General features: G+C 37.1%; 1 protein-coding gene across 1 annotated transcript in view; it reads right to left on the bottom strand.

Annotated features, from left to right (window-relative positions):
- Positions 1-12,867, bottom strand: part of LOC104348216 (protocadherin Fat 4) — a 42,421-nt gene that overhangs the window by 20,388 nt on the left and 9,166 nt on the right. Inside the window, exons 9-23 of the mRNA XM_086460383.1 lie at positions 12,354-12,444; positions 11,697-11,809; positions 11,259-11,432; positions 10,669-10,797; positions 10,250-10,405; positions 9,058-9,238; positions 7,937-8,070; positions 6,008-6,952; positions 5,108-5,233; positions 4,715-4,972; positions 4,305-4,403; positions 4,027-4,199; positions 2,774-2,922; positions 1,565-1,872; positions 665-934 (exon numbers count right to left, since the gene is read on the bottom strand). Of these exons, the coding sequence (XP_086316509.1) occupies positions 665-934; positions 1,565-1,872; positions 2,774-2,922; positions 4,027-4,199; positions 4,305-4,403; positions 4,715-4,972; positions 5,108-5,233; positions 6,008-6,952; positions 7,937-8,070; positions 9,058-9,238; positions 10,250-10,405; positions 10,669-10,797; positions 11,259-11,432; positions 11,697-11,809; positions 12,354-12,444 (3,306 nt within the window). The remainder of the gene's footprint in view (positions 1-664; positions 935-1,564; positions 1,873-2,773; positions 2,923-4,026; positions 4,200-4,304; positions 4,404-4,714; positions 4,973-5,107; positions 5,234-6,007; positions 6,953-7,936; positions 8,071-9,057; positions 9,239-10,249; positions 10,406-10,668; positions 10,798-11,258; positions 11,433-11,696; positions 11,810-12,353; positions 12,445-12,867) is intronic.

Below are 12,867 nucleotides of genomic sequence, written 5' to 3'. Positions count from 1 at the left end.
ACTGTTCCAATTTTAGTATGTTTCCTTATTGTCCTGAATGCTTTCCACAAGTTTCTTGACCTGTTAAATTACTTGTTAGCAATAAAGATAATCTTAAAAATTTATTTGTACTTGATTCCCAGTGCTGGAACAGTTCTTTGTATGCACAATAATTTAACTGATTGATAGCAGTAAAAAGCAATGAAATCAGTTAGAATAAATAGATACCCACGTGGACATTGGATGAAACTTGATGTTTTCTCTTGTTTTGTAACTTGGAAATCTATATTTCAGGTATTTTAAAAAGGTCTAAGTACATATATTTTGAAAAATGAAAAAAAATAAGGGAAAGGCACAAACAATATGGACTGACAAAGCAGTAAATGCAATACAGCAGTATGGGGGCTGCATGATCTATAATGGACTCGGGAATGCTCTGCAGATTTCACAGTAAGCTCTTATGTGACCATGACCTTTAAGATCTGATGCTCACACATGTCATTTTTTCATTAATACCAATTTACACAGCAGAAAACAAAGCTCTGTGTGCAAAACATAAACAGTCAAAATTCATTAATGAATTCTAATGGTGTTCATTACAATGAAGTGTTTGTCATGTGATGATTCAGTATTTTCTTTTTTAGGTTGAGAATTTTGTGAACTTGCATTAAATTTGTCAACTTACTATTATTTTCAATTCATAGCTGTCCATCACCTCTCTGTCTAATGATTTTTTTGTCATCAGCTTGCCAGTGGAACTGTTAATATGGAACAATCCAGCAAAATCGTCTTGCAGAGAGTAGCTTATAAGCGCATTAACTCCTATATCCAGATCAGTAGCAGAAAATACACCCAAGTCTAGACTGGCTGCGTTCTCAGGAGCTGATAGGTTAGTTTGAATCAATGTCGAGAAAACTGGAGGATTGTCGTTGATGTCATTAACTCTCACAGTTACCTGTATTTAAAAAAAAAAAAAAAAAAACACAAAAAAAATAAACACCACACACCCCAAAACAACAAACAAAGAGAGATACATAGTTGAGCTGCAGAAACAGTATCCAAAGGAGAATTTTTTTTTCATTTTAGTCTACAGAAGCCTATAGGAAAAAACACACACACAAAAAAAAACCCAAAACAAAGGGATATATAACAACTTCAGCATTTTCCAGCATTTGAGTATTTTCACGACTTCAGCATCTCAGTATTTTTATTTTTTTTATTCTCCACTGCTGAAAGTGAGATATATACTCTAATTGGAAGAAATAAGCTGGGGCTTTCTGGCTCATCTGCCTCATGCATTTGACAGAACTATGCACAGAATCAGTTTCAGTATTAATCACTCTCTCTGGTTATGGATTGTTCACAGAGGAACTCCCAGGAAGTGATACAATTTGTGAAGCTGATAATATTTAAAAATGGTATTATCTCCTTAGAAAAAAAAAAAGAAATTAAACAAAAGGCTCTCAAAATCCTCATGCTTGCATAACAGATGACACTTACCTGGATCTTGCTTGATTTTTAATATATTTTAAAAAGCATTTTATATTCCTTTTTAAAAAATATTTTAAAATGCAATATACTGTACCAAAGCAACAGCTGTATTGGGTGGCACCACAGAATCAACAGCTTCTACAATGATACTGTATACGTCATTGTCTTCTCGATCCAGCATGGCCAGAGCCACAATGTCTCCTTGGTCACCAACAGAGAACTTGTCCGTATGAGATTTCAGAGAATACACTATTTGTACAGCTATGCTTCCAGTCAGAGCCTTCACAGAGCCAACAGCAGTCCCTGACGGTTCATTTTCTTGAATGCTGAACTCGTAGCTGGAGCTATCAAAAGCCAGTCCAAAGCTAGTGTCATTTACCAGCAAGTAGAGAGTAACAGAGGCTAACAAGAGAAAACAAATTAAAATAGTGAGGTTGCTGCTAAAATGATCAACATCTGTGCTCTATTTCCCTAAATTTTTGAGGAACTAATAGAAAATGACAGAAACTGGCATGTAGGAAAGAGGAATAAGGAAGAATAAAAACTATAGTAATAAGGACTAATACGTGACACACAAAACATGATGCCTTTTATACTTAACTAATGTTCCAGAATAGCCCCACTTCACTGATCACAGAAGTGCTGCTTCAATATGATAGAAGAGCAAGGATCACCAGTTTGAAGCCAATAGAATATGCAGGTGTTTTCCACTCCTTAAAAATCTTATGCTAAACTGCTTTGTAACAAAAGAGAAGGGATATTTATAAAACCACGAGTGCAAATTCTGTCATGGCTGCTCACCCTATTTTAAGAAAATCCGTTGTTTCTTCTGTTCATGATAAATCAAAGCTGACCCCTAAAAATACGTGAAAAAGCTGCAAAATAGTGTGACTGAATATTTTTTGAAAGAGCAGAAGCTTGCTTGAAGGTTATTTGCCAGTTTCTAATGTGTTTAAATGTTTCTAATTCTAAGAAAATAAAAGAAAACTAAAAGAGGAACATACATTATCAATATTATTTTAATACATCTTTTTAGAGTGGCTTCTGCTACAAAGTCCCGGGTTTTGTACCATAAGCACCACTGCAAGAAATACAAAAAAATTTATTTCTACCCAGGATTACTAAATCAAGCTTTCTGTTAATATGATCACCTGGGAGGAAATCAAAGGGTAAAAAGCAAATATTCATCATTGCTGAAAGTTCACACAGATTCTAGCCGTAATTCACTTCGACTCAACAGTGATGGGATTAATTTGCATGTCAGGGGGCGGGGGGGGTGGGGTGGTGAAAAGACAACACTTACCGTTGGATGTAAGCTGAGGAACTCCATGATCAGTAGCAATAACTACCAGTGTAACAACTGTGTCAGCTGTGATATGATCCAAGTTACTGCTGAGTGTGATTTCTCCAGTGCAGTTATTCATATGGAAATCATCAGAATGGTTCATGAGGCTGATTAAAGAGAAATCAGTAAAACATTAATATTAATGACCTTAGAAGTACCATCTACTTGCTGTTACTTCTGTAACAAGCACTCGACAGACAGTATCTTCCTATTTATAAAGAATGGCTAAGCAACAGGTTTTAATTGCTGTGTCATTAGGCTAAATATATTGGACTTTTTATTTCCAAGTATGTCTTCCATCACAAAAAAAAGACAGCATTCATGCCTTCAGTTCCCATTATACCCTAAGCCTTTGATCTTCCCATGAATAGAAGGCAGATGCTGCGTACTCGGCAATGTAAAAAATTCCAGGTGACATTCATCTGAAGACTGCAGACCTGCTAATTCCTAGTATTCTGCAAACTGCTCACAAGAAAAAGTAATGTGTTTAAGGTAGAATGCTATCCCATAGCTAAAAATACTGGTTTTCAACACACTAGTTTTAAACAGCTACAGTTTACTGACTCATTCATCTGTCCTTCTCAATCTATACTTTTCATGTCAAGGTATCCTGATATTTTCCATGATATATGGCTCATAAAAATCTCTCTTGATTAATGTTTTCATGCATAGTGCATTATGAAAGTTAGTAATTCTTGATCTTCTCCTCCCAGCAAACAGAAGATGTGTGAAGAGATAATCATTCTCAGAGATTCATTTAACTTCCTACTCAAACTCTAACATATTATTCAGAATTTCAGGAATTCAAACAAGTCTTGGCTTTCGGTTCTTGTTGCTAAGTTTATCATTTGATTGCATTCTCTTTCTTACGGCATAATCATGATTTGATAAGCTCTAAAACACAGAGTAATGACTTTTTTTCCTAAGTTTAAAAATCGTTACATTCTACTTGTAAAATCATAGAATGACAAAATGGTTTGGGTTGGAAGGGATGTTAAAGATCAACTAGTTACACCTGGCATGGGCAGGGACACCTTTTCCACTAGACCAGGCTGCTCCAAGCCCCATCCAGCCTGGCCTTGAACACTGCCAGGGAGGGGGCAGCCACAGCTTTTATGAAGGTCTATGACCAATAAAAATACTTTATGAGAAATAAAAAAACCCTTCTGTTTCTTTAACAAAAGATACTTACTAACCTCACGGAAATTTACCTGTATGAAATAACAGCATTGTTCCCAGTGTCAAGGTCAGTAGCAGACACAGATAGTACAGACACTCCTTCCTTTGCTGTTGCTACACGTACATTGGCAGAGTATTGTGCATTCGTAAACTGAGGAGGGTTATCATTCACATCTAATACTTGAATGCTGACATATGTGAAATTCTGGCATGTGACAGGAGAAAACCATGATTCAGAAAATGAACAGACACTTACATTTATGAATAAAAGGGCAGTGCAAATAAAGGAGAATGTGTTCCTCTCTATTACCTGCCTTTGAGGTACTCCGTTATCAGATGCCACCACCAGCAGGTCATACTTCTCTTTAGTTTCTCGGTCTACATAGCCAGTAACCAAAACGGTTCCATCCTACAGAAGGTAATACAGTTCAATGTATGGATCGTTTTGATAACTCTTGTACATCGAGTTCTCAAAAGAGATGAGTGATGAAATCTTGTTTTCCTTTGGACAAATATAGTTCAGTTTCCAAGCAACATCTGACCAGTATGTCTTAGTTTTTGGACATCGACTTGTATTTCCAAACTACAGAGCACCTGCTGGTTTTGATGTGTACTAGAATGGTTACTGCCTACTCTTTTTATGTGATGTATCTTAGTATGTCAAGTAACTTCATAACAAGCAGTATCCAAATATTGTTTTCAGCATATCCAAATCCTTACCTGTAGGATGCTATATGGATTATCCCCATCCTCAGCTGATAAGTAATAAGTAATCCGTGCATTCTCTCCCTCATCCAAATCAGTAGCAGTCACATGTCCAACTCTAGCAGAAGCACCCAACATGTAATCTCCTTCCAGAATCACAAAACCATATGGTTGCATCTGAAACTCGGGGTTATTATCATTGACATCCAGAACAGTGATGTGGAACAAGGCACTTGAATTAAGCCCATTCATTTCGGTATCAACTGCCCATACCTGCCAAAGAAAGAAACAAAAATGGAATTTTAGTCAACTGTATTGCTGTTGTAACCATCTGATGAAGATAAAAGAAGGTTTCAAGGGAATGTAGTAGAAATAAGCCAAAGCTGCAGAGTCTATCCTCAAAGTTACTTGTAAAGTGAATCCGGATGTAGTCTCCCTGTCCAGTTCTGTGTCATTCCTTAATGAAAGTATTCCAGGCATATCCACAGTAAATGAAGTACTATTATGAATAAAATGTCCCTGAGAAAAGCCAGCCTAAAAAGTAAACATAGTTAAGATTAAAATTATTAATATTTAAGTTAAAAAAATAATCTTGTCAATACCTGACATTTCTGTAGGACTTCTCATTACAGAAGTACAAGTGCTGTGCAAGGTTTAATAAATGCAATCTTACACCCTGAGCTATCGGAATAACGGACCGCTTTGGCAAACAGAAGCTGGGTCAGGTGGAAGACTCTGTGGGCTTCCCTATTTGGGTCCTACACATTCCCTCCCTAAAACTCTCTAAGACCAATCCCCATGATGCGAGGAGCAGAAACACACAGTTCAGTGGGGTCTGAACTGGGAGAAGCATTTATTCTTCTTTAAAACTAACATGAGCAAGAATATTATAGCAAATCATAAATCTCTTCCTCCAAAATAGCTCCCCAGTGCTGAACTTAGAGAACAGATTTTTAAAATTTTTTTTTGTTATCTGGTGTGACATACATGCATTCATCTCACATGCATGTGCACAGAAACAACCAACTTCTTCTATCCTGGATTACATATGCATAGGGAAAGAGGATCTCCCTAGCTTCTCTGATCGGGTCAGTAAACTATTTTGTACAATGTCTTCACTTCCTTGGTTAAGGAAGTTTCATTGCTGGCTCCATAGAAAGCAAGATGAAGTTTTTATGACCCAAGATGTACTTACTGCCAACCACTTAAGAAACCTCCTTTTGCCCATCTACTACTACGGCTTTTGCAGATTAATAGAGAAAACCATGTTATTTTTATTTATCAGGATGAGATTAATTTGGTACCTACCTCGTCCTTGTCAGTAACACTGAATGTGTAGATAGGACTACCCTTTTGTAGGTTTTCAAACACAAATATATCATAAGCTGCCCGATTAAATTCTGGTGGGTTATCGTTGACATCTAGTACATGCACAACAACACGCGTTGTAGCCCTGAGACTCGGCTGCCCTCCATCTGATGCCTCCACTTCTACTTCAAATTGCTTTATGGTTTCATAATCCAACTGCTGGCTCAGGCTGACCTGGCCCGTGGTCAAATTGACGAGAAACACCGGTGAGGAGGTCGGAGGTTGCTGGCTAACAATTCTGTATTTCACCAGGGCATTGGCCCCAGCATCCAAATCAGTAGCAGATACTGTCAGAAGTGCCCTTCCAAGCACTTCGTCTTCAGGGACACTCACTTCATATCTACTTGATGAGAAGGCTGGAGGGTTGTCATTCACATCGTCAATGACGATTGTGAAATTAAGAGCTGTAGACAACGCAGGTTGGCCTTGGTCACTGGCAATCACTGTTACGTTATAGAAGCCTTGTTTTTCTCTGTCCAGTTCCTTTTCCAGCAAAATTATTCCTGAGGTGTTAATATCCATTTTTCCTTCTCCACCTTTCAAAGTATAAACCACAATTCCATTAAAGCCCTCATCCACATCTGTAGCTGACACACTGGTAATACTAGTTCCAGCTGGTGTGTTCTCCAGAATGTTGATGGTGGTGCTGGTTATATCAAACACAGGACTGTTATCATTGACATCTGTAACTTTGATAAACACTGTAGCATAGTCAGTAGCATTTCCATCTGACAAGGAAATATTTAGGATGTAATTATTCTGGGATTCATAGTCCAGTTCGGTTTTTGTTGAGATGATTCCATCGACGTCAATGTCAAATGTGGCAGATTCTGTCAGTACTTTAAATGTAACTGGTATATGGGGATTTAAAGACTCATACTCTACCTGTGTAAGATACAGCATATTATTCATAAATTAATTAAAACAAATAAACCACTGTCTAAAAAAAATTACGGATTTAACTATGTCCAAACTCATTTTACTATTTTTATTCATTAAAAGAACTAAAAATCAAACCACAGTATACACAAAAATACACCTGGAGAGGACTGCCTTCTATTGGAACATCACTAATACAGAAATGTGAAGACATTTACATAATAAAAATAATAGATTGCACTTTAACTTTTGGTTCTGCCTTTATACAGAAAAAGGTGAAAAATTAATTAACTCAGGAAGTCAATGAATCAAAACACTAAAATGCGTTATCTTCTCACTGCTTTGGTATCAGACCTCCCATCTGTCTTCAGAACTGCATCTAAGAAGGAGCTATCTCAGTGCATTCTGGTGGCCTGCTTGTCTGAGCATTTTTTGATCAGAGCCCTTTTTGGAAATGCCTTTATGACAGTTCTCTGACGGGAAGTCTCCATTTCCAAACCATGTCACAAGGTTTTAGATTTATCACCCACAGATGAGTGAATACTGCCTATTCAAGCCTTTGGGCCACTGTAGGCTTTGGAGAATGTCCAAAGTCAACAAAGGGCTAAGCATGAAGGTTTACTTTCTTAAGCAGTTCTGGAGTTTATTTTGTTTGGTTTAGGGGTGGGTTTTTTTTTTTTTGGGGGGGGGGGGGGGGGCGGCGGGGGCAGGGCGGGTGTGTGATGTGTGTATGTGTGTGTTGTTTTTGTGATGTTAAATGGTAGCAGATGCTGTTTAAAGATTTCCAATGGAAGGAATAGGCTTCGAGGGCAATAGGCTTTACCTGAGGGATGTAGTCAGCACATAGTGTACATGAAGCTTGATACACAGAACACACAGTATCTAGCTATGCATAACTCAGGGGGATATAGACATTTAGAGCACATACATTACAGGATTTTCTTATAGCTGTCATGTCCTATAGATGCGATAGAATAAAGTTGTTCTTACTCTTGCTACTTCAACAGGACTGACTAGCTCTTCTTCCACAGACACATTATATATTTTCTGAATAAACTGTGGTCTGGAGTCTCCAACTGCAAAGATTTGTACTGGCACTGATGAACTTCTTGGAATCATCCCACCTGCAAGCAACAGAAAAGAGTCTCACAGTAGATGCACAATATACCTTTTGCCTAAAAAAAACCCCAAATATACTTTTCCACTGGTACTGATTTTCTTTTTTTTTAATCCTTACGGCTACTATTAGGGTACTGCTGAGAGGTCCTAACCAAGGTCAGAGTTTCATGTATTGGGTATTACACTTACAATACATGAACCTGAATACATACAACAGTATTAGCACAGACAGACAGAAAAAGGATGGACTGATGAATCTCTTTTGTAACCCTATTCCCCCAATACTCATTTTATCCATGCAGCCATGAAGACACAGAGCTCATTGACCAAATCAGGGGAAAAACACTTCATATGCTCATGCTACCAGGAGTGGGATGCCATTCCTAGGTTACATTTTTCTCTGTCCTTATTCAGGTCATAAATGTTCGCCAAGTTCTCTGTTATTCTTTTAAAGCAAAAAAACCCTCAGTAAGTATGACTAAGGAAATGGCATTTGTGCTAGTCATACCCAAAATGGCTTCGGCATCTCCATTTTAGTTTTTCAATACCCACATGGATGTGCAAACAAGGACCAGTTACTCATCACGTTTTACTTTCATTTTACTCCCTCTTGACAGATGACTGAGATATAAATTCCTAGCTTATGCCTGAATCTCTGTATTCTATGCTGTACAACATCAGTCAATAATTAAGTTAAAGGAAGGTGTGAGATGGATGTTATTTTGCACGTTCTTCCCATAGCTGTAAAGAAAACCTAGATTTGATGTAACACCATCAGCAGGAAGCAGAGTTTTACCAGAAATGCAGCAATTATTTTGGATGAATGAGACTGCTTTCTTCTTATCTTCAACAAACAAGAGTAAATAAAAATATACGGTATTTTAAAAATAAAGTCTAGGAACCCATTTTGATAGCATTCCTTCAAGTGAAAACCAAACCAAAACCCATCACCAAGAATAGCCATGTTGACCTGTACTAAATTATTGTCTTACCATCAATAGCTGTTACCCACAAGACAAAATTCTTAAGCTGGTTGACTCCTAATGGGATTACTGTTTTTAAACTCATTTGTCCTGTGGATGTATCTAATTCAAAGTATCCATCTTCATTACCACCAGCTAAGATAAAGCTTATCTCTCCATTTATACCATCATCCGGATCATCAGCAGCAACCTGATGGAGGGGGAAAAAAATGAAAAATAATTTTACTCTAGTTTCTGATGCTGTTAAAGTAACACAGAATTGCTTATTCTCATGTACTTTGCAGAGAAAATCATTCAGGTAGCAGATAATTAGGAATTCATTATGAGGGTTTTTTTCCTCTCATTTGCAGCAAATACTAGGTCTGGATAATTTCACATATATAAAAAAATCAGATAAATATAGCCACAGTAAAGTTCAATTATACCTTTAACTGACTGACTGTCTGCTTCCTATATAATTCCTGGGTTAAACCTCTGTAAGAATGTTTGCTCTTTGATGCACATACAGTATCATTCCAGCAGCAAGAGTGAAATCCTGCCCCTGTGGAACTCAGGTAAATGACATCAAATCTGTAGCTCAAAAAGCTTGTTTCACAGTAATTCCAAAAATCACTGGAGGTAGATTGTTCAAGACATTACATCTGGAGTCATTAAATTAGTACACCTGGGTATAAGTTTTGATAGTGACTCCCTATATATCTCAGCTCCTGAAGTGATTTTTATCTTGGTTTCCTGTTTTATTTGGTTAACTGTTTTATTATCTTACAAAAATATATTGTATCTAAAAATTATCCACAATGCTTCAGTATTTAGCAGCCTTTCAAAATTTTTTATGATTATTTCAATTTCTGGACTCTAACAACATTCAGTTTTCATTAAACACCTCACAACAACTAAACCCAAGAATCTTATTTTCTGTCTTGTGTTTATGAAACTCAGGATGGTGCACAGCGTCTAAGATCAAGAATAAAAATACTTTATCATTAGTTCCCTGACCTGGGATATGATTAGAGCATCCAGGACACTGCAGTTATGGAATATCAACAGGTATAAGGTTTTAAATGAAAGGTGCATTGTTTCTGAACTCAGAGGAGTTCAGAAAAGATCCCCTATTCAACAGGATCACTACGCAAGCTTAAGCAAGGATTCGTCCATACTTTCAACTCATTAAAATGTCATTTGTACTTAATAATTTTAGTACCTGAAGAATGGACATTCCTGCAGTCATGTTGATGAAAATATCTTGCTTATACGGCGTGCCTCTAAAGCTTGGGCTGTTGTCATTTTCATCTAGCAACAATATGTTGATTGTAGAGTGTGTCTCATTGTAAGGTGACAAATGATCTCTAGCAGTGACCTTTAAAAACGATGCAGTAGAATTATTGCTTTGTTCAAATGCGCGTTCTGTAAGTAGTAAGGAGGATGAACAACAATTACAAGCTGACTAAACTGCATCACTAGTGGTATTTCCTTCCAGATAGCTTTAATGTGAAAGTCTGGATTTGATTCTTCAAATAAGCTGCTGATCCATATCAGAGAGTTAGCTTCTTGTCAGGACAGATCAGGTATCTCCCATTTGCCTTGGGTGGCTTTGCAAAGGAATAGGCTTATTTTTAATACCTGTAGGTGAATAGATGGTATTCTTTCCCTATCCAACAGCGTGGAGTTCCTTACAGTTAGGATCCCAGCTTGACTTAGCTGGAAGGGACTGTCAGCTGGAGTGAGAATGAACATTCCCTGGAAGCCTCCCTGAAAACAGTAAAGATATTTGTTGTTAAATAGGACAATCTCTGAGCTAGCCCCTTAGGATGTTTTCTTCTTATTTTCCAGGTGGGGAACATTTAATTTTCTGGTTTAATTGAGGTAACGGTTCCAAAGAAAACGGAGAGGAGCAAACAACATGGAAGAAATACATCATGAAGACTGACGGTGACTTGCAGCTTTTTGTCCATTTTGCACTTCTGCACTTTCATATTTGGGACCTTAAGGAAACCAGAGGAGTTTCAGAAACAGCCAAAATTTTTTTCTTTGGCTGCAGTACTCTACCCTTTAAGGAAGAGAAATTAAGTTTGTTTTGCTTAAGCATATTTAGGCAGTCAGAAAAAAAAAAGGCTACAGCACTATTCACTATACCTGTATAACACAAATGCATTTCATGTTATTTCGTAAGTGCAGTATTTGTAGCAACCATAATGACATTGTCAATTTACCTCATCTTCGTCAGTAACTGTTACTTGGAGAACTTCCATCCCATTTGGGAAATTTTCTAGAATTGAGACATTGTAACTTGATTGTGACAATACTGGATGATTGTCATTCACATCTTCAATAGTAACCACAACTATTGCATCAGCTGTTTTGAAAACGTTGTCTTGCTGAGTTGCCTAGAAAACAGTTTGTAGCTGTAAATTCCATACCCTGATAACAGTGAGCTGTTCCAGCTTAACACAAAGACGTGACATGACTGCATATATTCAGTGAATGAACTTTTCCTTTATTTTGCATTTTAAATGGCTGGTTGGAACATTGATACCTACTGCCCTTTAACATTATTATGAGAAACGCTACTAACAGCAACATGGATTGACATATTATTTTATGAACTCAACACTCAGTATTCATACACCGAACTCTAAAACAATAACTACCTGAATGCCCACGACAAGATATGGGCATTGTTCTCTGTCGACTGCAGTCTTTACTTCCAACACTCCAGTGTCTGCATTGATTAAAAAGGTGCTGCTGTAGTCCAGGGGTTTCACTGAAATGCAACAAATTGCAATGGGTTAAGGAGAATGAACCAGAACAGTAAGTCTGATCTGTCCTTTTTATGACTGTTATCTTCTCAGCCATAGCAAAAATGAACAGACATCCCAGCTAAAAGGCTTTTTTTCATACACTCTATCCTCAAAACAATTCTTAGGAAATTCAAGGGTATCAAATTAAGCATCTCATGAGCTTTTAGCAACTTTTTCAGGAGGAGGAAAAGCTCCTGATGGAATCGATCTCTCTAGGTGGTCCTGAATGGAAATCCTTTGATCAAATGGAAGCCTCTAAACTGACTTACACTTTGAATCAGGAATTGTTTATTGGAGGGAGGTTAAGAACACCTAAACATTTTTAAAACAGTTGGATCCTGCTATAATGACTGAAATTAAGCCAATTTAGCTTTCAGAGCAGCCCTGTAGTGAAGATGTATGCAGTAAGACATCTGACTCTACATTGCACTTCCTTATCATTCTTTTCAGTAATACAGATGTTATAAATCACTTTGTGAGTGACTAGAAGAAAATAAAGGCTCTTACCTAGTTTGATGCTGTAAAGTATTTTTTCATTTATACCTGTGTCTCCATCTTTAGCCAGTATCTTCTCTGGAAGAATAGCCAGAGGACCCAACTAGAAAACAGATACTAACTTGTTTAACTTGAAAAAAAGATACACATAAACTTAAAATTGTTCATTAAGTCAGTCACAATTTTGATTAAAGAAACAAGAAACGTGTGTTTAAACTGGGATCCAGAAAAAATTCTCTCTGCCATACATGCTTTACAAAGGAAGATGATGGCTTCATGAATACACTGTGCTTGAGAAACTCTAGACTATGAAGCAGTAGTCACTGATGGAATTCATGTTAAGAACATTGAATATTTCAGTTCCATTCCTCTCCTGGAAAACAATACATGAGTCTACACTGCAACCCTAATTTATTTAAAAGAAAAAAAAAAAACAAAACATTTTAGAAGATCTAAAATGATTCCTTTCAGGCAAGTAAAGATGATCTTCTAACAAAAAGGACACCAAAGGTGTAACACCAGAGGT

Source organism: Leptosomus discolor, chromosome 2 (assembly GCF_034619465.1).
Source record: "Leptosomus discolor isolate bLepDis1 chromosome 2, bLepDis1.hap2, whole genome shotgun sequence".
NCBI classification, from domain to species: Eukaryota; Metazoa; Chordata; class Aves; order Leptosomiformes; family Leptosomidae; genus Leptosomus; species Leptosomus discolor.
This window is presented reverse-complemented; position numbering and strand designations above follow the sequence as displayed.